The following is a 22,415-nucleotide window of genomic DNA, read 5'->3' on the forward strand; positions in this document are numbered from 1 at the left end:
TCGCATTGTTTCGACTCTGGCGTGGCAATGTCACTCTTGACCATCCTGTTCTAGAGCCTCCCTTCTTAGAGGAGAGCGAACACTCCACAGGACATCCTGATTCTGAGGAATCCTCCCTAGGTTTCCCTCCTGTAACTGATGTTTAGCCATGAGAGTGCAAGGAAGCATTTTGTGGTTGCACATCTTTCCCCAAGTAATGGCTTTTCCTTCTCACCTACTCTCCTCACTGACTTAGACGAGAAGTTAAAGGGCACTCCTTGGCAAGAGCTGAATGGCCTGGGAAAGGGCCCTGTTTGGAAGTTTCACAACACGAACCGGTCCCCAGCGAGAGCAGCACACCCACTGGGTCCAGAATGGAGGTCAGCTCACCCCCGGTCTGGTACTAATAAGGCAAAGAGCTTAGCTAAGGCCGATGCCGAGTTTACAAGCCATTATCCAGAACCTCTGCCACGCTCTCTGAAGGGCCATTTGTCGGTTTGCCCTTCCCATTTCCTTGAAGGTGGAATGGTGCCGCGTGGAAGTCCGAGTCAGAAAGCCAACAGAAAGTGATTGCACAACCTCGACACACGGTGGTTGAGTGTCTGCAAGGCTGAGTCCTTTCGAGAAATAACAGTCAAACCAACGCAAGGTTAATAAAGGCTTTAATTTCACACACAGAAAACTCTATGCATAATTTAAAAAGGAAAACAAAAACAAGGAAAAACCGTAAAGGATACAGAGGAACAGTTCTGCTAAAACACAGATAAAGTGCCGCTCCATACGAACAACATAAAGAATCAGAATCAAGTCACTCTGAACACAAAGAAAGAAAATCACCTCACAAATAATGTGGCCAAAGCTGCCAGCAAATCTGGTAGTGGCTCAACTAGGCAAAGTGTAGGACCCTTCCTTCTGTTTTCCTCTCTACAGCATAAGTAAACAACACTGGCAACAGGCCAGAGGAACTGGGATGGAAGGACAAGGTCCGAAGGGAGGGAAACCTGGGGCCAGGAGGTGCGTAGTCTCACTCCCTGTATTGCTCTGTTCTTGAAACCGGCCGGGTCAGTGGATTGCTCTTGTTTTGGCATCTGACCTTCTGAACCTGGGTCTTGATCCAGACCCGCATCCCCTCTACTGTTTCACCAGTGAACATGCCTATACTTTGAACCTCTTAATGTACTTTAAGTTCAATGTTACTAAAATCAACTGCTTTATACTTATACTGGCACACTTTTTATTAAAAACTTCAAAAACCTCAGACATATAGCACACATGGAAAGAAAAACTTACTGTGTATAAATATGCTACAAGGGAAGAGACGGCCAGAAGTCCAGTAATCAAGCATGCCGTAAAGGAGTCAGTGAGTGCAGTGACGACAGCAAAACAATGGTCACAAACTCTCCAGGCCTACCAAACTGTAGTTTTCCAATAAAATCTGTATGTTTTCCAGATGTTAATAAGACACACCAACAGAGACAAAATTGGGATTTTCAAGTACTGCATTCAAAAGACATCAGATGGCAGACACCCATTAGCTTTTGTACTACTTAAGAGCGCATTTCTCAGTGGCAAAGCAAGATGGGGAGAAGGAAAAGGACACGCCTGTTTCGTGGGGGATACTCAACGGGACTTGCCCGTGGTACTGGGTTGTTGATTTTTCTAAAAATCTCCAGATATATACAAGATCCAAATGTACTTGGGAGATCTAGCTCTGTTTCCCTGATTTAAAACTCCACCTATGGGGGTGTGGGGTGTGTGTGTGGGGTGCCAATTAAAGCAAAGAGAAAAAAAAAAAGGAAGTCTGGATGACTAAGAGCATCCACTGCAGTCATTTCAGAGGACAAAGAAGAGTAATATTTTTGTTTGTTATAATATAAAGTCTTCTCAGATCAGGAATGAGTTTACAAATTTCTTTCTGTATGTTTCCAAACCTCACCCCCAAGCTTGCTCAACACTCAACTATATAGATGCTGCCAAAAATCTCTCAGGTGTTTCTGAATAATTTTCATCATATGACTGTGTCTGTAGCTGTCCACGTGCAGAGCTATGTTTATAGAGTTACATAACCGCACCTGCACTATGGAAGAGTAAGTCAATTCATGAATTCACTTGCTGAGGTTTTAATTCTTAAGGTTTCTCTTTTGGAAGAATTCTACACTTGAACAAGAAGAGAAGTAAAGAAATGTAGTCTAGTATTTGTCTCCCAGAGTTAATCAGCTGTTCTGTAAGTATCACTGTGTAATTCTAAAAATGTAAACACATTTACATTTATTACATGTTACTGAGCCATTAAGTGAGGCCTAACATTAACAGCCCATGGCAAGTAAACAAATAGCTTTTGGAATCAAAGTATAAATAGAAGAACAATTCATGGACTTGCTGCTTCTTATTCTATTCTGCTGAGACAAAGTGCACGAGTGTGCACAAACCTGTGAATACATTCCCTGCAAAGCAGAGTCTGTCTTCTCACGGGCCTAAATTACAGTCATGGCTACTAATTAGGGACAGCAGCCACCTGGCCACATGCAGCTTCCAATTCTCCATAATACTAGGTGATAAGAATCAGTAAGTTTGAATTTTAGCTTAGTTTTCCCTTCCAAAAAATTTCAATTAAGATCAGTTGTCTGCAGAAGGAAGTGCTGTCAAGTTCCAATTCAATGTCAATTAAAGTAATATAACCATTTTTGGTATTTTCAGTAGAAAGGTGACTGGGTAAGCTGCCTGGGACTGAAGCACTCTGTCCCTCTCTGACTTGTCCCTTCCCGGCGCCAACACAATCAAATGCCCCATTTCCCCGATTCTGAGCAAACTGATCACACTGTGCAAAAAAATAATATATTATCTACTTACAATTTTTAAATATATACAACCAGCTCAAAAAAACACTAGACCCTTTTAATGCGGTCCCGCTGAAATGTCCACCTGTAGTCATGAACCCAAATGAGAACTAAAGCGTAGTGAAAGGGGGGATTAAAGGAGCACAGGGAGGAAGGGACCCTGACACACGGACAACAATGCACGGCTACCAAGAAAAAGTCAAGCCCCAAATTTGCAAGCATATTAGCAGTTAAGATAATTCATCTACCTCAGTAACCTATTTCCAACTAGCAAGTCCAGCCCAAGAAATGAAGATGAAATCCAACCAGGTTTCTGAGCCATGAGTACTTCTAAACCACACACACACACACACACACACACACACACACACACACACACAGAGGCTACAAAAAGCAAGTCAAATGAGGGCACTTCATGGGCATGGAGCTTATGACATCATTTCTATTTTTTTTTTTTTAATGCCCTAACGCATCCCCACTTCAAAATGTTTCCAGTCATTTCTAACAGCACCTTTCAAAGCTCTCAAATGCAAACACGCAGGAGAAAAGTCCTAACTAGCTATCGAATTTGATCACCACATCACTTATCTGGGAAAAAAACAGTTATTTTCGAGCAAATGCTATTGTTTTTAAACCAAGTATTTTCCTCTGCTCTATTCTGCTCACATGCAGCCGACCAGCACACCCTTTCACAACATTCACTGTGGTAGTGTGTAGGTACACGGTGGGAGGCAGAACATTCATCTGTAGTTAAGCAATGTGCTGGGGGCCATTTACAATTTAAAAACCAAGAATTTTAGAACAAGTTACTATGTCAGAACATGTCCAAGTGTGGGGTCTGGAGCTCTCTTAAGGTGTTCTTCTAGAAAAGACATTGCACCTTCTGTGATGATGGACTTTAACATGCTTCTTCCCCTTGAAAAGCTGAGGTGGTTTTTGTCCCTACCTCAGAACTGAACCAAGAATTCCCTCCTTGTTGACAAAAAAAAAAAAAAAAGCAAAAAATGAAAGAAAATACTGAAGATTTCATTTTGCTACACTTAACTGTGCAAACCTAATGATTCCCGGGCTTACAAAGTTATTCTGTGGACAGAATTCACCCCTCGAACTCATTCTTTTTGTGGCTTCCCCAGCGCCCCAATATCCACGCTGGTGATGCCAGCTGAGTGACTGCTGTGGGACGGACTGCTGCACCACTGCTTAGCCTCAATTCAGAGCACCTAAAAAGAGAAAATCTATTACACACCTTTGTTATCTTTTGGTTCTTGGGATTACTGAAACCAATCTCGTTCTCATTCTCATCCTGTTTTTAAGGGGAAAGACAGACAGCAAATGATTAAATGCTCAAGCTTCATCCTAAGCTCACGTACTTAATTTCCCACTTGCAGTAGGGCTTCGCGTGGTCCCGAGTGTTTAGCTTTCACACAAGAATCCTCAGCCTGACATCTCCATGTAGGACAGATGCCAGCATTCTTCCTTATCCCCAAGTGTCCTTGCTGGGGAATCCCAACTGGGATATTATTTTCTTACCTCTTAAAATTTTGGTTGCGATCTTTTAGGGCAATGCTTGCTCCATGGAAGAATGACACAGAAGAAAAGGAAAAGATTCTATCTTCACTACCATAATAATATAGATGACATACAATGAATATACCGTGTGAAAGATATCTCTTTTAAAGAAAATACAAAGTGTACAATGAATACCAAAAAGGGGACCATAACCCATTCCAGAGCACCAACAATCCATTTCTTGGGACTGCATGTAAACAGCAAAAGCGTTACAAATCCATGAAGTAATTTTATACAAAAAAGCTCCTCACGTCAGGTGGCAGAAATGCCTCTCCTTTGCAAGGAGGACAAACTGTCATTAGTGTAACATGAAGAGCTGGCTTTCCAGTGAACTTTACTAATAAGAAACACACATGAAAGATTATAGACTTGAGTGAAACTACTCAAGGAACAGAAAAGCTAAATGCCAACTGATATGTACATCTTTCCACCTCTCTCAGGTGAATGGACTCTGACACCTTCATTTCTTCTCCAAACTGCTGTGCTATTCGTTCTGAGCAGGCATACTGCGGTGGCTCATCCCAACTCTTTAAGGCTCCATTCATTCCACATGTATGTGTGCGCATACGTATGTACATAAATATATATACATATTTACAACATGTATTCCTAAGACAAAAGGAAGTGCCACTCTTATAGGAGAAAGAGAGGGTATCAGCTACAGATGTGAGACCAAAGTTTCCATAAAACAATTAGCATGGAGCGTTCCACATAATTGCAATTTTCGTCTTTTGGTTTGGCCCTGAGCTGTTTGTTGCTCCCGTGTCAAGTAGAATTCTGAATTCTCCTCCTGCAGAGGTGAGGTGAGGTGGGCAGCAGCGAGAAGGAATACGCAGTGCACACTGCCAGCCCAGAAGTCTGTTCCTCACAAGGCCTGACGAGTGGTCTTCCCCACTTCCATGCTAAGTGCCTGAGAATTCTTTTCCGTTTCCAGCAGCTCATCAAAGATCTCCCTTAAAAAAACAAACAAGAAACAAAACAGGATATTCAGTGAGCAAAACCGAAGGACAAGACAGAAGATGATGATAAAGCCTGCACAATCCCACTTGGTGCCCAAATTTTATTAAATAAGCAGCTCATTCATGTGATCACTATCTTAACCCCAAGTGCAGATTTTTGAGAACACTGGGGGCACAGCGGCACTGGCTACACCTGGTAACAACGCTATGTAGTTCCCAGCCATCCATGGAACTCAGATCTTCTAGCTGCTGTAACTGGAAGACCAGAAAGGTTTACAAGAGGACAGCTTTATTACAGAACAGTCTCAAGTTCCACACCTCAACACTACTGTGAGATAAGTAATTAACATGGAGTTAAGACATCAACACACGGGGCACCTGGATGGCTCAGTGGGCTAAGCCTCTGCCTTCAGCTTGGGTCATGATCTCAAGGGTCCTGGGATCAAGCCCCACATGGGGCTCTCTGCTCGGCAAGGAACCTGCTTCCCCCTCTCTCTGCCTGACTCTCTGCCTACTTGTGATCTCTCTCTCAAATCAATAAACAAAATCTTTAAAAAAAAAAAAAAAAAGACATCAACATACAAGCCCTAAGCAAAGATAACAAAAGTAAAAAATTGTCAACTAATAACTGTTTTGTCCTTACGGGGGGGGGGGGAGAATTTGGGAGATGTTTAGCCCACAGCTCCAGACCCGGCAGTGTCTTACTTGTGCATATAAAAGAAGATATAACCACTCCGGTCCCGATCGCTCTGCACAGAAGCCTCTTGGATTTTAGACACCTCGAGATCATTGTAAGTAAACCATGCCTGCTTCTTAATGTCGTACACATCACTAATGTAGTGACCTAAAATAATAAAATCTTAAAATTGTGGTTTTTAAAACACACTGCATTTTTCTCAGGTATAGGAAGTTTTGGAGAGAGAGAGAAACAGCCACCCATCCACCCTATCCCCAAAAACATTTCTAAGAACCATTCAGAAAAATGCACAGGAATTTAAGGGAGAAATATACTACACCAGCACAACTTTTTGGATAAATATATGTCTGCATATATATATTTACATACAAACAGAAAGGGGAATTTGGGTCGTTTATAAATAAAGAAGAAAGTTGCACCTTCAACACAATTCACATGGAGTGTGATCAAAGGAAAGATTTAAAACTTTTTCTTGATGCATTCAACTTCTAGCTCACGGAGACGGGCACAGAGCAAACTAACAGGGAGGAAGTGCTGGCTACCTCATTTGTAAAATGCTGAAATCATCATGTCCACTTACCTGAAGAAGAGGTGCTACCAATGTGACTGACGACACTAATGAGGCGGTAAGAATGAGGAAGATTTCCTGTCTGGAAAACACAAGTGGGCACGACCTTTAACTCTTCATTTGAATAAAAGCAAAACACTAAATTTAAATTTATTATCAAAGGTAACCTGGCCAAGTTTCAGCGTGTATGTAGTCAAACTCAATAAAAAAAAATCCAGGGACGCCTGGGTGGCTCAGTTGGTTAAGCAGCTGCCTTCGGCTCAGGTCATGATCCCAGCGTCCTGGGATCGAGTCCCACATCGGGCTCCTTGCTCAGCAGGGAGCCTGCTTCTCCCTCTGCCTCTGCCTGCCTCTCCGTCTGCCTGTGCTTGCTCTCTCTCCCTCTCTCTCTCTGACAAATAAATAAATAAATAATCTTAAAAAAAAATCCAGTGCTTGTATTTTTCAAACCTTTTGACCCAAGAATTCTACTTCCAACTAAGAATTCATCCTAGGAAATTCCAAAGGAGAATTCCAAAGGAGAAAAGAGAAAAGAGGACATGTATAAAAGCATTCACTGTAGCATTATCTCTAATAATGAAAAGTTGGAACTAACCACAGGCCCAATAGCAGTGGAGTGGTCGGTGGGATACCAACGCAATGCAGTATTATTTAGTGGGTCAGCAACGCGTTCACTTGTTTTTCAAACCCACATGAATGCACACGGTAACCACAGCTCTAGAAAAGCAGGTATGTTAATGATTAAGTACTGGAAAACACAATGAACAAAACGAAAAGAGCTGTAGTGGTGCTGCAGGGATTACGGATAAACTTGTACATTCTAAATATTTTTAAAAATGCTATTAAAATACTGCTAGTAGAAAAATTGTAAAAACCTGGAAAGTGACATTCATGCACTGCAGGTAGCACTATAAGGTACAAATTTGGGGAAGGAATATAGGTATATGTAAACCAGAAACCATTAAAATGTTTCTCAACTTTGAAGCAGTAATTTACTTTTGGGAGTTTACTCAAAGAAGAAAATCCTAAATACAGAAAATATTACAATTATCCACAGTTCCTCAATGTATTTTTAAAGATTTTTCTTTTTAAAGTAATCTCTACATTTAACATGGGTCTTGAACCTACAACCCTGAGATCAAAAGTTGCACACTCTACTGACTGAGCCAGCCAGACACCTCCCAATGTACTCTTTATTACAGCAGAACAACAGAAACTTAAACACTTGTGGTTAAAAATTAAATGAAATAAACAGTATGTTGATTTGAGGCAATACAGATTATACAGCCATTAAAAATAAAATGCTTAAAGTAATCTTTTACATCTAGCAGAATAAAAACTGTGCTTACGTTTTATTTTTTATTTTTTTAAATATTTATTTATTTGACAGAGAGAGACCGTGAGAGAGGGAACACAACTGGGGGAGTGGCAGAGGGAGAAGCGGGCTTCCCGCTGAGCAGGGAGCCTGATGTGGGGCTTGATGTGGGGCTTGATCCCAGGACCCTGGGATCATAACCTGAACCAAAGGCAGATGCTTAACCACTGAGCCACCCAGGCGTCCCTGTACTTATGATGTTTTAAAAGCACACTTGGATGTACGGCTAACAAAATAATATGTAAAAATGCTAACGGTAGTTGCGTTAGGATAGTGGAGTTCTATGTAATTAAAATGATAAAAAAAATTGGTAAATGGTAAAAAGGCAATTTTTCAGAAAAAAGAAGGGCAAAAAAGTTTATAATGTATTCTAGCTTAATGTCATTAATCCAGTAGTTTTTACTAAGTAACAACCAACTAGTTCTGTTATTTCACTTTAAAGATAATACAGTTCTGGCAGAACTATGGGTGAATTAATATATATATATATGACATCGAGAGCCCCATTACTCAGTTACTACCTAACACAAGAGGGAGTCGGGATATCTTTCTAGTTTTGTTTCATTTTATTTTGAATCTTGTGTATAAGAAATGAGGAGCAGGGCGCCTGGCTGGCTTAGCTGGTTAAGTGTCCAATTCTTGATTTTGGCTCAGGTCATGGTCTCAGGGTCCTGGGATCAAGCCTTGCATTGGGCTCTGGGTACAGCAAGGCACCTGCCTGGGATTCTCTCTCCCTCTCCCTTTGCCCCTCCCCTCACCCACAGGCTCTTTCTCTCTCTTAAATAAATAACTAAATAAGTAAATAAAATCTAAAGTGCAAAAAAATGAAAGGAAGAAATGAGCAAAGGACAAGAGAAAATGAAGAGCATCTGATGACTGCCACAGCGGACACTGGCCGTGGGGCCTTGGAAGAAAAACAGCAGGAGAAGTAATGCCGGCAGCCTGAGCAATCCTCCTTAGGGAGTTAAGCAGCCTACCTCTGCATTTCTTTTTAGTTCCTCCGCCTCGGCTTCTGTGTACTCCATGTCTAAAACATCCTCATTGCCAGAGTCCTCATCGGAACCCAATGAATCCAGAAAAGAGTTGTTAAATTCTGCAGAATACAAAGTATTGTGAAAGTTCTTAGACTAGACACAAATGATATGATTAGAAAGAAAAAAAAAAAAAAAACAAAAAACAGCTTGAGCTACTTATTTTATCATCCTAAGGAAACATAAAACTTTATTAGGGTTTCAATCTACCCAGCCTGCTCTGGGAAGTAACAATTCAGGTAACAGGTATCTAAAACAGAAATATCCCTTTTCTTTTAAAGAAATTTATATGAAAGGGATATAATGCTAATAAGAAAGGAATACAACTGAAAAAAGGATTATGATTTCACAGAGAACCCAATTTCACTAAATGTCACATTATATAAACTGTGTGTTAGATTTCAAGTACTTGGTGTATGTTGTAGGTGCTCCCAGCAAATACAAATGATATAGAAAAGTGACCATGAAAAAAATCAGTATCTTTTCATGTTCTTCAATATTACAACTTTTGAAACTTAACAAATACAATGGAAATTTAACCTTTTAAAAAAAGATTTTATTTATTTCTTTGGGTGGGGGTAGAGAGAGAGAGAGAGTACAAGCAGGGGGAGGGAGAAGTGGCTCCCTTGAGGTACGGCTCAATCCTAGGACCCTGGGATCACAACCCCAGTGGAAGGGAGACACTCAACCAACTGAGCTGCCCAGGTCTCCTTGGAAATTTAATCTTTAAGTTTCACTAAAATACACTACTTAACAACTAAATTCAAGATCTGCTTTTTTCTAAATAAAGTGTTTCCACTGGCAGAATCCATCTTTATGAATGATTTTAAATAAAGAATCACGGGGGTGGAAGGGTTGGGTGTGCACTGGGTGGCTCAGTTGGTTAAGAGGCTGACTTCAGCTCAGGTCATGATCTCACAGTCCTGGCATCAAGCCCCACTTTGGGCTTCTTGCTCAGTGGGGAATCTGCTGGTCCCTCTGCCCCTCCTCCTGTTCATGTCCTAATAAATAAATAAAATCTTAAAACAAACAGAAAAACCCCAGAATCACTTGTACTTAAGTGTCTCTTTGCTTTAAAATACAATTAATTCCACTCAAATCACAGTATAGAGTTATTTATAAGACATGAACACCTAAGAATGGGAAGAACAGAAAAAGAGACTGTAACATCAGAATTCTGGAAGCTGGAAAGCAGATGGTGCCTGACTTAGCAGACTTAGGAAAGCCAAAGACAAATCCTAAACCAGTAACAGAAAAGCTGAGAACCAATCCAATTTACATCTTGTTCAAAAGACATACAATTTCGAAGTTACCAGGTACCCTTAAACTGGAGGCTAAGGAGGAGACAAAAATAAGGATTTGATGAAAAGGATTTGAGAAACACACTCTCAGGATCCCCTCTCTCCCCACTTCATGCTGCTGAGCAATGAAAGAAGTCTGGAGTTTTAACCTCTGGAGAGGACGAAACACTCTCTGGATAGGGGATGTCAGGCACATACTGAAAACAGCGGAGGCGGCCACAGTTTGCATATGGCAAGATGAATGTGACCTCCAGCCCTAATGCTCTCTTTGGCTCCCAAACTTTGGCAGCCACATTTTTTACCTTTAGGCAAAGGCAAGAGATTAGAAAACTCTTCTTTAGGAATCCGACCAGCCCAAGAGAAAGGCCTAAATAACAGTAACATCATCCCCAAAACAGTTCTGCCTTGTAAAAACTCAGAGTTGACAAGCTCTAGCTATTCATTTGCTCAGGGCTTCCAGCCAACCTTTTAGTCTCCTTTTCTTAATCATGAACCTATAGCCAAGGACTACTAGGTATCTGAGGAAAGTCTCTAATAAATATAAAGAGCATAATAACCATACAGGACAGAGCAGCTGGAGGAAACAATCTATTCAGGGAGAAGAAAACTTCAAATAAACAAACAAAGGAACTATACTTAATATCCTGGATATTTGAGATGGTATTGCTTCTACGATAACCCCCCAAACACTTTAAAAAAATGAAATCATTAAAAATAATATTTCACATGCTTTTCTGAGTGTGATACATTTCACCATTAAAACAATGTAATTAAAATAATTTCCACACCTTGAAGACTTAACTCTGTTGCTCTTTTGAGGTCATCATCTTCTTTCTGTTCCCAAGCTTCCTAAAGGGATAAGAACACAACTAAGGTTTTAAAAGGGTATTGAATAAACTTGTTTAAGGAGTGTAAAATGAGCTGTTCTGGAAGTATTTTCTAATAATGTTTTCCATAACCTAATGAATGTTTGGAATATGACCTTTTGAGGGGTGTGGAGAAATTCTCCGCTTTTTTTCAATGCTGCCCTCTAAAACATAATCTTGGGGGTTAAAAAGGCTTACATGCCATCTTCTCTAGTCAGTGACATTTGACTTGCTAACCAAAAGTCATTCACTGAGACGCTGTGATGTAATTCCCGTTCTCCTTCCATGTCTGAAATACCCGGCACACAGCACGAACTACTTGGCAAATGGCTCTGTTTTCTTTCCTCTAATTTACAGCCTTTGCCAGTTTTCATGGTGCAAACACTCCCACTACGTATGGCCCGTCTGAAGCTACCGAAGGGATGCTGAGCGCGCAGCTGGGAGCTGGCGAGTATGCCGGAGCTGACGGCGAGCGGGCTCCAGCACGTCACTGGCCCCGAGTCTGGGACAGTATGACAAACGGTATTTCCACAAGACCATTATTCAAAAACTTCTATATTGTTCTTGATAAAAAAAACCAAACAGGCAAAACAGAACAAAACAAAAACAAAAAACCAAAAACCACACAAGATACATACTAGATACATGGTGAAAACGAAATGAATTCGTTGTCTGTGGGCTGTTATTTCTCTAATACACCTCAGCTTGTCTTAGGAAAACGAGTACCTTGGAAAATGTCTCAAATGGATGACTAATTGTGAAAATACGGAAATGTTGACTGTAAAAAAAATTTTCCCTCTTATCTGCAGAGAAAATATAATTTACAAACTTCATGCACAAATGAAGAAACAATGTAATTTAAGCAGAGTATGTTCCTCAAGTCTAGACTTGTTTTTAAAGTTACTTAAGTATATAAGCTCAGAATAAGCTATTCTGCCTTAAAGTCCTGGGAGCAAGAACATTGTATTCAAAAAAGAAACAGATATTCTCTAAGAAGAAATATGATTAAACTTATCCAGCTCTCAAGTCTATGTGGAAACCCAGGTGGTGAAAGAGTCTTCCAGCTGTTAACAGAATGATGCAGGTACACAACTAAAGAAACCTCATCTTATATTTCTCAGCTGTGGAAATAGGTTTATAAGATAGTTTTAACTGGGTCAGCTGACAAAAAAATAGGATCCCCGTCTTTTGTATATGAAGAAGAGGGGTGCTGAATTTTCTCTTTTCTCCACTATAAGAAACTATTGTTAAGAAATCAGACCTTGGTCTTTTAGACTAAAAATAAGTTTTCTAAAACAAATGATCACTATCCATTATTTATAAAATGGGTGAAATGAATGCAACTTAATGGCCAGGAGGCTAGGGAGGTACTTCTTGTAAATAAAAGGATACAGAACAGCTGGTTCTGAAATCATTTTAAAGCAGCAGTTCTCAACCTTGACTGAACACTAGAATCACTGCGGGAAGTTTTAAAAAATGAGGGAAGCAAGTAAGGAGGGAGGGGAGAGAGGGAGAGACAAAGGAAGCAAGAAAGATGGAGGAAAGGGAGGGACAGGGGAGTGAGGAGAAAGAAAAAAAGGAAGGAAATCTAGATGCCCAGACCACATCCTAGGATCAATTCTATCAGAATTCCTGAGGGGAAGAACAACCCAGGCATCAGTATTTTTTAAAGCTCCCCAGATGATATTAATGTGTAGTTAAGGTTGAACCTCACTGTTCTAGACAAATTAGATTTTTAAAAAAGATTTTATTTTTAAGTAATCTTTACATCCAACAAGGGGCTCAAACTCACATCTCCAAGATCAAGAGTCACATGTTCCACCAACTAAGCCAGGCAGGGGTCCTAAGTCAAAAGCGATTTCTTGACCTGGTTATTTGTAAACATTAAAAATGTGTGTTTATTCTAAGGAGTTCTAGTAAACTTTTCCTATTAACATGACTTGCATTACATTGGATTAGACAACCAGGAAGACATCACCTTTCAGTCAGATAGATACCTCAGGCAACTGCAATGGTTGCAACCAACCAGGTCTGGCAAATATAAGCATGAAGAACTAAACGTTTCAGAAGAGGTTATTATATGGGGTGCACAGCTGGCTCCGGTAGAGCGTGCGACTCTTGATCTCAGGATTTTGAGTTAGAGCCCCATTTTGGGTGTAGAAACTACTTACAAATAAAATCTTATGAAAAATAGATTACTGTATAAGAAAAGATAAATGTTAGTCAATGGCTGAAATATGAAATTTCAGATAATATTCCTGAGAATTTCATTTTCAAATAATTCACAGGAAAGGATTCACATTGTGAGAAAGTGCTGAGAACACTTCAATGCCTTAAAATACTAGTGACAAAACCATGGTGGTACGCTGGCTATTTCTATAGCTTGCAAAACAAACTTGGGCTGGGGAATGATCTTTATTAACCCACCTTGCTTTTAGCCAGGAATGAACTATAGTAATGGGAGGTTATCAACAATACATTTTATTGCATTTGGATTTTCAAACAAAACCCACAAAAACCAAAAGAACTATCCCTGTTTCTATTTCACACCCAAGGCAAAGCTCCAAACAAAGTTTGTTTTGATGTATCAATGATTTACTGTATGTATATCACCTGGAATAATGCTTGACACACAGTAAGTGCTTAATACACATTAGCTGTTGTTATTACTGGGGAAGACAGGTACCGAGAAAATAGCAGTATAATCATCTCTTACTTGCTCTTGAAGGCTCTGAGCCAGTGCCTGCTGAAGCTCCTGCTCTTCCCTTTCACGCTCCATATCATACTGCTGGAGCCAATCGACCTCTCCTTGAGATCCTTCTGGAGTTTTGTTTTCTTTATTCTCATCACAGTCTTTGGTTATCTCAGCAAAACTGGCAGAATCTGAGGAAGCAGAACAGGACATCACCGGGGAAGCCTGGCTAATAAACTGAAATCTCTGGACTACAGTGACATCTACTGTTCAGAGAGTAATTTACCTGAGCCTCATGCGTAACTTGCTTGAGACACAGGACTTCATCTTACTACATCTGATTCATGGTTTCTCAGTCTCAGCACTACTGACATTCTGTTTGAGGGGGCTGTTGCATGCACTGCAGAATGTTTGGCAACATCCTGGCCTCTATCTACGAGATGCCAGTAGCACCCCTCTCCCTGAGTAGTGAGAACGAAAAATGACAGACACTGTCAAATGTTCCTTGGGGGACAAAACTGTTCGTGGATGAGGATCACTGATCTACCGCAATAGTTCTGAAATTTAACCAATCAGAAGCATTATCATTTAAGGATGGAGAGAATAAATAGCCATATTCACAGCCAGTCATAAATGTCACATGACCAAGTACTAGGAACAAAGTATTGTTTAGAGTAAATGAAATAAGCATTAGGCTACAATGATTACATTAATACTGAGATTTTTTCCATCATTAAACTGTATGTCAAAAGAGTGAATATTTTCTTTTCTTTTTTTTTTTTTTAAAGATTTTATTTATTTATTTGACAGAGATCACAAGTAGACAGAGAGGCAGACAGAGAGAGGAAGGGAAGCAGGCTCCCCTCTGAGCAGAGAGCCTGATGCGGGGCTCGATCCCAGGACCCTGGGATCACGACCCGAGCTGAAGGCAGAGGCTTTAACCCACTGAGCCACCCAGGCGCCCCAAGAGTGCATATTTTCACATTAATAATCAAATAAGCCTTGTATATATTCTAAAGCAAAAAAGCTACATGAAATATGTAATAAACACCTTATGTACTGCACAAATGTAGGACACAGTATATATGTTTAAAACATTCTTCCAAGGAGGTAAGAAAAAAATTAATCTTTCATTTCTTCTTGTTCCTTCTCAATCTCTAGAACACAGCTAGCTAGGATAAACAGTATAGTCATGATTCTGTTTTGGTGAAACAGATTTTGTTCTGTGAGATGAGCAACATTTCCTTATAATTTTAATACAGATAAGAGCGGATAGATATGGGCTTTCTCTTTCTCTAACACTTCACAGAAGCAAAAATTCTCATCTTAATAAGGAAATTCTCATAAAAAGAATTTAATTTATCAACAAGAATTACCTTTACAGATTCATTTTATATGGACTGCTTTAAAATCAGTATATGCTTGGGGTGCCTGGATGGCTCAGTCAGTTAAACGCTGGGCTCTTGATTTCGGCTCAGGTCATGATCTCAGGGTCTTGAGATTAAGCCCCACATTGGGCTCAACACTGGGCGGGGAGCCTGCCTAGGATTCTCTCTCCCTCTCTTCCCTTACTTGTACTCTAAAATAAATAAATATGAAAAAAAAATAAAATTAAAAATAAAAATAAATATGTAAGTAAATAAAATCAGTTTATGTGCTTTACCTGCCCTAATTCTGCATTTTAACTACTTAAATGATGGACACTTTTCCACAGCACAGACTATAAAGTCTGAAGATTATAGCATCTCTCTTTTTTTTTTAAGATTTTATTTGTCAGAGAGAGCGCGCGCACAAGCGGGGGGAACTGCAGGAGAGGCAGAGGGAGAAGCAGGCTCCGCAATGGGCAAGGAGCCCAAAAGCGGACCTATGGTCCTGAGGTCATGACCTAAGCTGAAGGCAGACACCTAACTAACGGGGCTACCCAGGCATCCCTGAAATTTACAGCATCTTAATTTTAGACTCTAAGTAAGTAGTTCATCTTTTTTTTTTTTTATTTTTTATTTTTTTAAAAGATTTTATTTATTTATTTGACAGAGATCACAAGTAGGCAGAGAGGCAGGCAGACAGAGAGAGAGGAGGAAGCAGCCTCCCTGCTGAGCAGAGAGCCCGATGTGGGACTCGATCCCAGGACCCTGAGATCATGACCTGAGCCGAAGGCAGCGGCTTAACCCACTGAGCCACCCAGGCGCCCCAGTAGTTCATCATTTTTAAATTATATTGAATTGCTGACTGAATATTAACCATTAAAACCAACTCTGAATACTCATTAAAAGAGAAAAACCCTCAGGATATATTAAGGGTAAGAGCAATATGATCCCAATTTAAAAAAAATAATATAGAAGATGTCAGTAATTTCTTCATTCCTCCATTCTTAGAGCAACAGTCATTTCTATAGTCTGGAAGGAACAGCTCTGAAGTCTATTTGACCCTGCCTGTCCCTCTAGCCTTAGCTTACTGCCCCAGGAATGGATATTTGAGTCAACCAATCAGATTGTTTCTGGAAATCTGGAACTGAGGCATTCAAAGTTAGCTGATGTTGAGGATTTCAAGTGGAAGAAAGATCTGGGAGTTAAGGCTGCTATTTTAGGGCCAAGATAAATATTACTTTTACTACCAAAATATATGCAATTAAAAAAAGGTGACAGAGGTAGAATTTTTCTTAATAATTCTCAGCATTCCATTTATCAATGTGCCCCCACACAATCCTAAATTATACTATCCGTGTGACAGAGAACCAATCAGGAATGTTTCCATTAAAAAAAAAAAAGACTTTATTTATTTATGTGTGTGTGTGTGTGAGAGAGAGAGAGAGAGAGAGAGAGAACATGAGAGAACACAAGCAGGGGAGAGGGGCAGAGGGAGAAGCAGACTCCCCGCGGAGCAGGGAGCCCAATGTGGGGATCGGGGCTCCATCCCAGGACTCCAGGAACATGACCTGAGCCAAAGGCAGACACTTAACCAACTGAGCCACTCAGCACCCCAAGGAAGTTTACTTTGAGATAAACAAGACAGATTTATCTTCAGGACAAGATTATCAGATGTATACAAACATTACTTAAGATCTATGGGAACAAATATAACCATGGGATAATGACAGCTTTAATACTGGATAGAAGGAAAACCATGTGTTAAAACTCAACATTCTTACACTGAATACAGATTATCTGCCTCTTCTCCTAACCCAAATGAAACCTCCTTTCCTACAGTCTTTATTTCAGTGAATGGGATCACTGCACACTTTTTTTTTAAAGACAGAAAGCTGGTGTCACTTTTTATTTACCCCTCATATCAGATAAGTCATTATTTTCTATCTCTTAAATCCATCAACTTCTTTCAAATGCCAAAACCTTGGCTTAAGGTACCATTAGCTTTTGCTCTAGACATTGCAGTAGCTTCCTAACAGGTCTCAAAGGATTACCTTGGGTTCTTTAATTTATGTGCTACATTGCAGCCAGAATCATCTTTTACAAATACATATCTTTTTTTTTTTTAAGATTTTTATTTATTTATTTGACAGACAGAAATCACAAGTAGGCGGAGAGGCAGGCAGAGAGAGAGGAGGAAGCAGGCTCCCCGCTGAGCAGAGAGTCCGATGCGGGGCTCGATCCCAGAACCCTGGGATCATGACCTGAGCCGAAGGCAGAGGCTTTAACCCACTGAGCCACCCAGGCGCCCCTACAAATACAAATCTTTATCAAATACTTGTTTGCTTAAAAATATGCAATAACTTCCTAATGCTTTTGAAATATAAGTCCAAACTTCTAAACATGTCTTCAGGCCACATAAAAGCTAGAGAATACATGTCTTTCTTTTGCTTTTCTTCCTCAACACCACGCTCCAACCATGCAGATCATTCTGAATTTTTTTTGTTGTGCACTAATTTGCCAGTCTTTCTCACATCTGGGCCTTTGCAAACACTCTTCCTTCTAGTGTCTGGAGACAGCGAAACCTTACCTGGCCAGTCTTCCTGCCCCTCCTAAGTTGATTCACAAGACAATCTGTTGGGCCCCAAATATTTACTATGCATTGGGCACTGTCATAGAAGGTGAGGATATAATGATAATTAAAGGAAGATGGCCCTTGTCCTCAAGGAGTTTAAGTACAAAGGCTCTGAGATGAGAATGAACTTAGCATATTTTGAGGGACAGAGAGAGACAAAGCCACTATGGCTAAGCAGAGTGAAAGAGGGGGAGAGTGGACATAGGTCATGTTGTTTGAGGGGCTGTCGTATGCACTGCAGAATGTTTGGTAACATCCTGGCCTCTATCTACTAGATGCCAATAGCACCCCTCTTCCCCAGTAGTGAGAACCAAAAATGACAGACACTGTTAAATGTTCCCTGGGGGACAAAAATGGCCTTGGATGAGAATCACTGATCTACTGCAATGGTTCTGAAACTTAACCAATCAGGAGCAATATCGGTAAGGATGGAAAAGAATGAATAGCCATATTCACAGCCAGTCATAATGTCACATCCAAGAAGCTTGGATGAAGTGTAGTGGCAAGTCAAATAAACTTTAAGCAGAACAATAGTGTGATTTATGCTTGAAAAAGATTACTGTGGCTGCTTTGTTCATCAAAGAAGGTCTGGAGGGACCTGGGTGGCTCAGATGGTTAAACATTTGCCTTCAGCTTAAGTCATGATCTCCAGTTCCTGGGATCAAGCCCTACGTAGGGCTCCTACCTCAACAGGGACTCTGCTTCTCCCTCTCCCTGCCTATGCTCTCTCAAAGGAATAAATGACATCTTAAAAAAAAAAAAGGTCTGTAGCGGGGCAAGAATGGCGGAAGAGGCGTTAGGAATCATTTATAGTGGCCCAGGTGAGAGACAGAAGACTAGAACTATAGCTATGAAGATAATAAATGGGTGGATTTAGGACATATTTTGTAGGTACATCTGACCAGATGGACTGAATGTAAGGTGTGAAGTAAAACAGAAAAAGTTAAGGGAGATGTGTTTTTTTGCTTGTAAATGGATTTCTGATGGTACCATTTGGGGACATAGGGAAGGCGTATTTGGCTGGAGAGTGGGGAATTAGTCAAGTGGACTAATTTTCAAGTAGGCATCTCAATAAAAAAATTTAAAGCTCATGGGAGAGAGATCTGGATTAGAGGTACGAATTTGGTTATGTGAGGCTGTGGTAAAACACGAAATCACTCAGGGAGAAGCTTCAGCAGAGAAGATAGCTAAGGTTGGTGTCCTGGGAATACTCCAACAGTGAGAGTTCTGAGGCAGGGAGGGGCGGATAACTGAAGTGGGTAGCTGGCTTAGTAGGAAGAAAACCCCTGCCAAGTGTGGTATCATGGAAGCTCAGAGAAAAAAAGCTTATAAAAGTTTTAAATGTTAAGAAGGGAGTGGTGAATTATGTGAAATACTACTAATGTAAACTTGACAAACACCACTTCAGTGGAGTGATGGGGAAGAAAACCTACTTGGAGAGGGTTGACAAGAGAATGGGGAGGTGCTGAGAAAACAAAGAGAATGAATAAAACAGCCTTTCAATATTTCGCTGTGAGCAAAGAAAGGGGGCAGTAGCAGTAGGGGAATGGAAGGTCACAAGAGGGTTTTTTAAAGATGGCTTTTTTTTTTTTTTAAAAGATTTTATTTATTTATTTGACAGAGATCACAAGCAGGCAGAGAGGTAGGCGGGGGGTGGGGTGGGGGTAGGAAGCAGGCTCCTTGCAGAGCAGAGAGCCCGATGTGGGGCTAGATGCCAGGACCCTGGGATCATGACTTCAGCTGAAGGCAGAGACTTTAACCCACTGAGCCATCCAGGTGCCCCTAAAGATGGGGTTTTAATCACTTTAAAATTAAGGCAGACAAAGGGTGCCTGGGTCTGGGATCAGGCTCTCTGCTCAGCCCGGAACCTGCTTCTCCCCTCCCCCTCTGCCTGCTTCTCTGCCTAATTGTGACATCTCTTTCTCTCTCTCTCTGTCAAATAAATTAAAAAAACTTTTTTTTTTTAAATTAAGGCGGACAAGAATTATTTATTTATTTATTAGAGAGAGAGACAGCGAGAGAGGAAACAAAGCAGGGGGGGTAAGAGAGGGTGAAGTGGGCTTACCACCAAGCAGGGAGCTCCATGCAGGCCTCAATCCCAGAACCCTGGGATCATGACCTGAGCCTAAAGCAGACACTCAACAACTAAGCCACCCAGGTACCCCAGACAAGAATAACTTAAAAGAGAGGGAAGACCAGATGCAGGAAAGAGAGAGTAAAATTTCAAGAGAAAAGGTCTTTAGATGGTACAGTGGGTGAAATTCTGAATATGAACAGAGGGACTGGCCTTCTATAAGAGCCAGGATAGTTACTCCATAACAAAAGTAAAGGCAGAGTTTTCAACTGACTACATCTCTCTTCTTTGAAAAGTACACAGCTTAGCTATAAAGCCAGAGTGTGTGTGGAAAGAGAAATGGAGATTTGAGGAAGACGTAACAGAGAATGAGAAAAGAAATTTACTAAAGAAGTATGACAGAACTGACTAGTCACATTTAGTGCCCACTTAAGAGTGCAGTCATGAATAAGAGGAAAGTCTATTCAGCACGAAATTGTGATTTTCTCCAGTAATCTTCAGCTGCTTGGGAGTAGGTATGGCATACAAAACTAGTTGAGCTGGGAGCTAGGCTGTGTCAGGTGACTGTGACAAGAAAAGAGAGGAAGGAGAGGAGAGTACCAAGATCAGCCCACAGGATGGGAAAGTGACAACAAGAGGTGATCAACAACAAAAAAGAATTTTTTTTTTTTTAAAGTAGGCGCCACACGCAGCATGGAGCCCAACATGGGGCCTGAACTCACAAGCCTGAGATCAACACCTGAGCCAAGATCAAGAGTCATACACTTAACGGACTGAGCCACCCAGGCAGCCCACGACTGGAAATTTTAATGAGATCAAGTTATTACTGAAAACAGAACATAACACTAAGTAAGCTGGAAGGAGAGAAGGATATATGAAATCAAGATTTCAAAGGCAGTATAATTACTAATGAAGACAAAGTCAAGGGGATCAGTTCTCCAACTACCACGCACCAGAATCATTTGGAATCAAAACACCAAACGCTGACTCTTATATCCAGAGTTTCTTATTCAGTAATTCTGGGGTGGGGCCACAGATGCATTTCCAGCAAGTTCCCACATGATACTGATGATCTAGGGATATACTATGAGAACGACTAATTTAGGATAGGACTTCTGTCAGTGATCAAGATGGGGTAGGAAAAAAAGATTTAGAATTAAGATCAAGAATTAAGAAACCAGGCTGTTGAAAGGACCATTTATGAAGATGCTGAATGCCCTAAGAATGTTGATAAGAGAGAACGAAAGGTAAAAGACAGCTATAGAAAGAGAAAATAGGAGGCAAAGTTTGAGGTCTTATACTTCAAGGAGCTGGGATTTTTTTTTTTTTTTTAAAGATTTTTATTTATTTATTTGATAGAGAGAGATCACAAGTAGGCAGAGAGGCAGGCAGAGAGAGAGGGGGAAGCAGGCTCCCCGCGAGCAGAGAGCCCGATGCGGGGCTCGATCCCAGGACCCTGAGATCATGACCTGAGCCGAAGGCAGAGGCTTATACCACTGAGCCACCCAGGCGCCCCCGAAGCTGGGATTTTTCCAGGATAAAAGTAGACTAAAGGGTTGGAGATGGCAGAGGGCAACAAGGAGAAAACCTATTCCATCTCTAGGCTCTGAATTATCAGGGTATGGGGGAAAAACAACTTATACTTAAAGAATAGTAGGGCAATCCATAATGGGAGTCTTTCAAAGAAAAACTGACCTTGACTAAATACTAACGGGACCTAACAACTAAATGCAGTGGGTAAGTTTGGGTGTACACACACACACACACACACACACACACACACACACGAATGAGACAACTGGGGAAATGCATATGGACTTCGTACTAGAATTATATATGGAAACACTGTTAGTATTGTTAGGGGCAGTAGCTGTTATATAGGAAAATTTCCATGTATTTGGAGATTCAGGTTGAAGTGTTTTAGGGTGAAATATGATACCTGCAATTTCAAACAGTTGCTTTAAAAAAGAAAAGTGCATGTGTCCATGTGTGTAGTCTGCAAAGATGGCTTCCAATGAACTACAAAGTATTGTTGTCAGTATTTGTACTCTTGTGTAGTCACCCAAGAGTGAATCTGGGTAGATTCTCACTGTGAGTGGTTTAAGAACAAAATGTGGTGGAACTGATTCCCTGCTAAATCTCAGCCTAAACGTTACATTAAGGAGGCCAGGCAGCTTCATCTCCTTTTGTGCTCTGGAAGCCCTGAGTTATCATGTAAGAAGCTAGCTACCTTGCTGGAAAGATCATGTGGAGAGGGACAGGCCCTGAGATTACGTGGAGATGAAAAGATGAAGAGAAGAGGGGGGAGGGAAAGAAAGAATGAGGAGGATATCCAGCCACCCTAATGGCCCTGTTTAGCCAACATCACCAAGGTGCCTGGCTGAGCCATCTTGGATGTTACAACCTAGGCACAACCTGACAATCCAGAGTTACAAGAGATATTAAAATGTCTTAAGATACTAATTTTG

General features: G+C 40.8%; 1 protein-coding gene across 3 annotated transcripts in view; it reads right to left on the reverse strand.

The window, feature by feature from the left end:
* Positions 1-624: 624 nt before the first annotated feature.
* USP37 (ubiquitin specific peptidase 37) overlaps positions 625-22,415 on the reverse strand; it is an 86,726-nt gene continuing 64,935 nt past the window's right edge. For all 3 annotated transcript variants that reach the window (XM_044241595.1, XM_044241593.1, XM_044241594.1), the window contains 6 exons: positions 13,899-14,065; positions 11,105-11,165; positions 8,962-9,077; positions 6,622-6,691; positions 6,050-6,188; positions 625-5,338 (listed from right to left, as the gene is read on the reverse strand). In XM_044241595.1, coding sequence (XP_044097530.1) covers positions 5,251-5,338; positions 6,050-6,188; positions 6,622-6,691; positions 8,962-9,077; positions 11,105-11,165; positions 13,899-14,065 — 641 coding nt within the window. In that variant the 3' untranslated portion in view covers positions 625-5,250. The remainder of the gene's footprint in view (positions 5,339-6,049; positions 6,189-6,621; positions 6,692-8,961; positions 9,078-11,104; positions 11,166-13,898; positions 14,066-22,415) is intronic.

Source organism: Neovison vison, chromosome 3 (assembly GCF_020171115.1).
Source record: "Neovison vison isolate M4711 chromosome 3, ASM_NN_V1, whole genome shotgun sequence".
Taxonomy (NCBI): Eukaryota; Metazoa; Chordata; class Mammalia; order Carnivora; family Mustelidae; genus Neogale; species Neogale vison.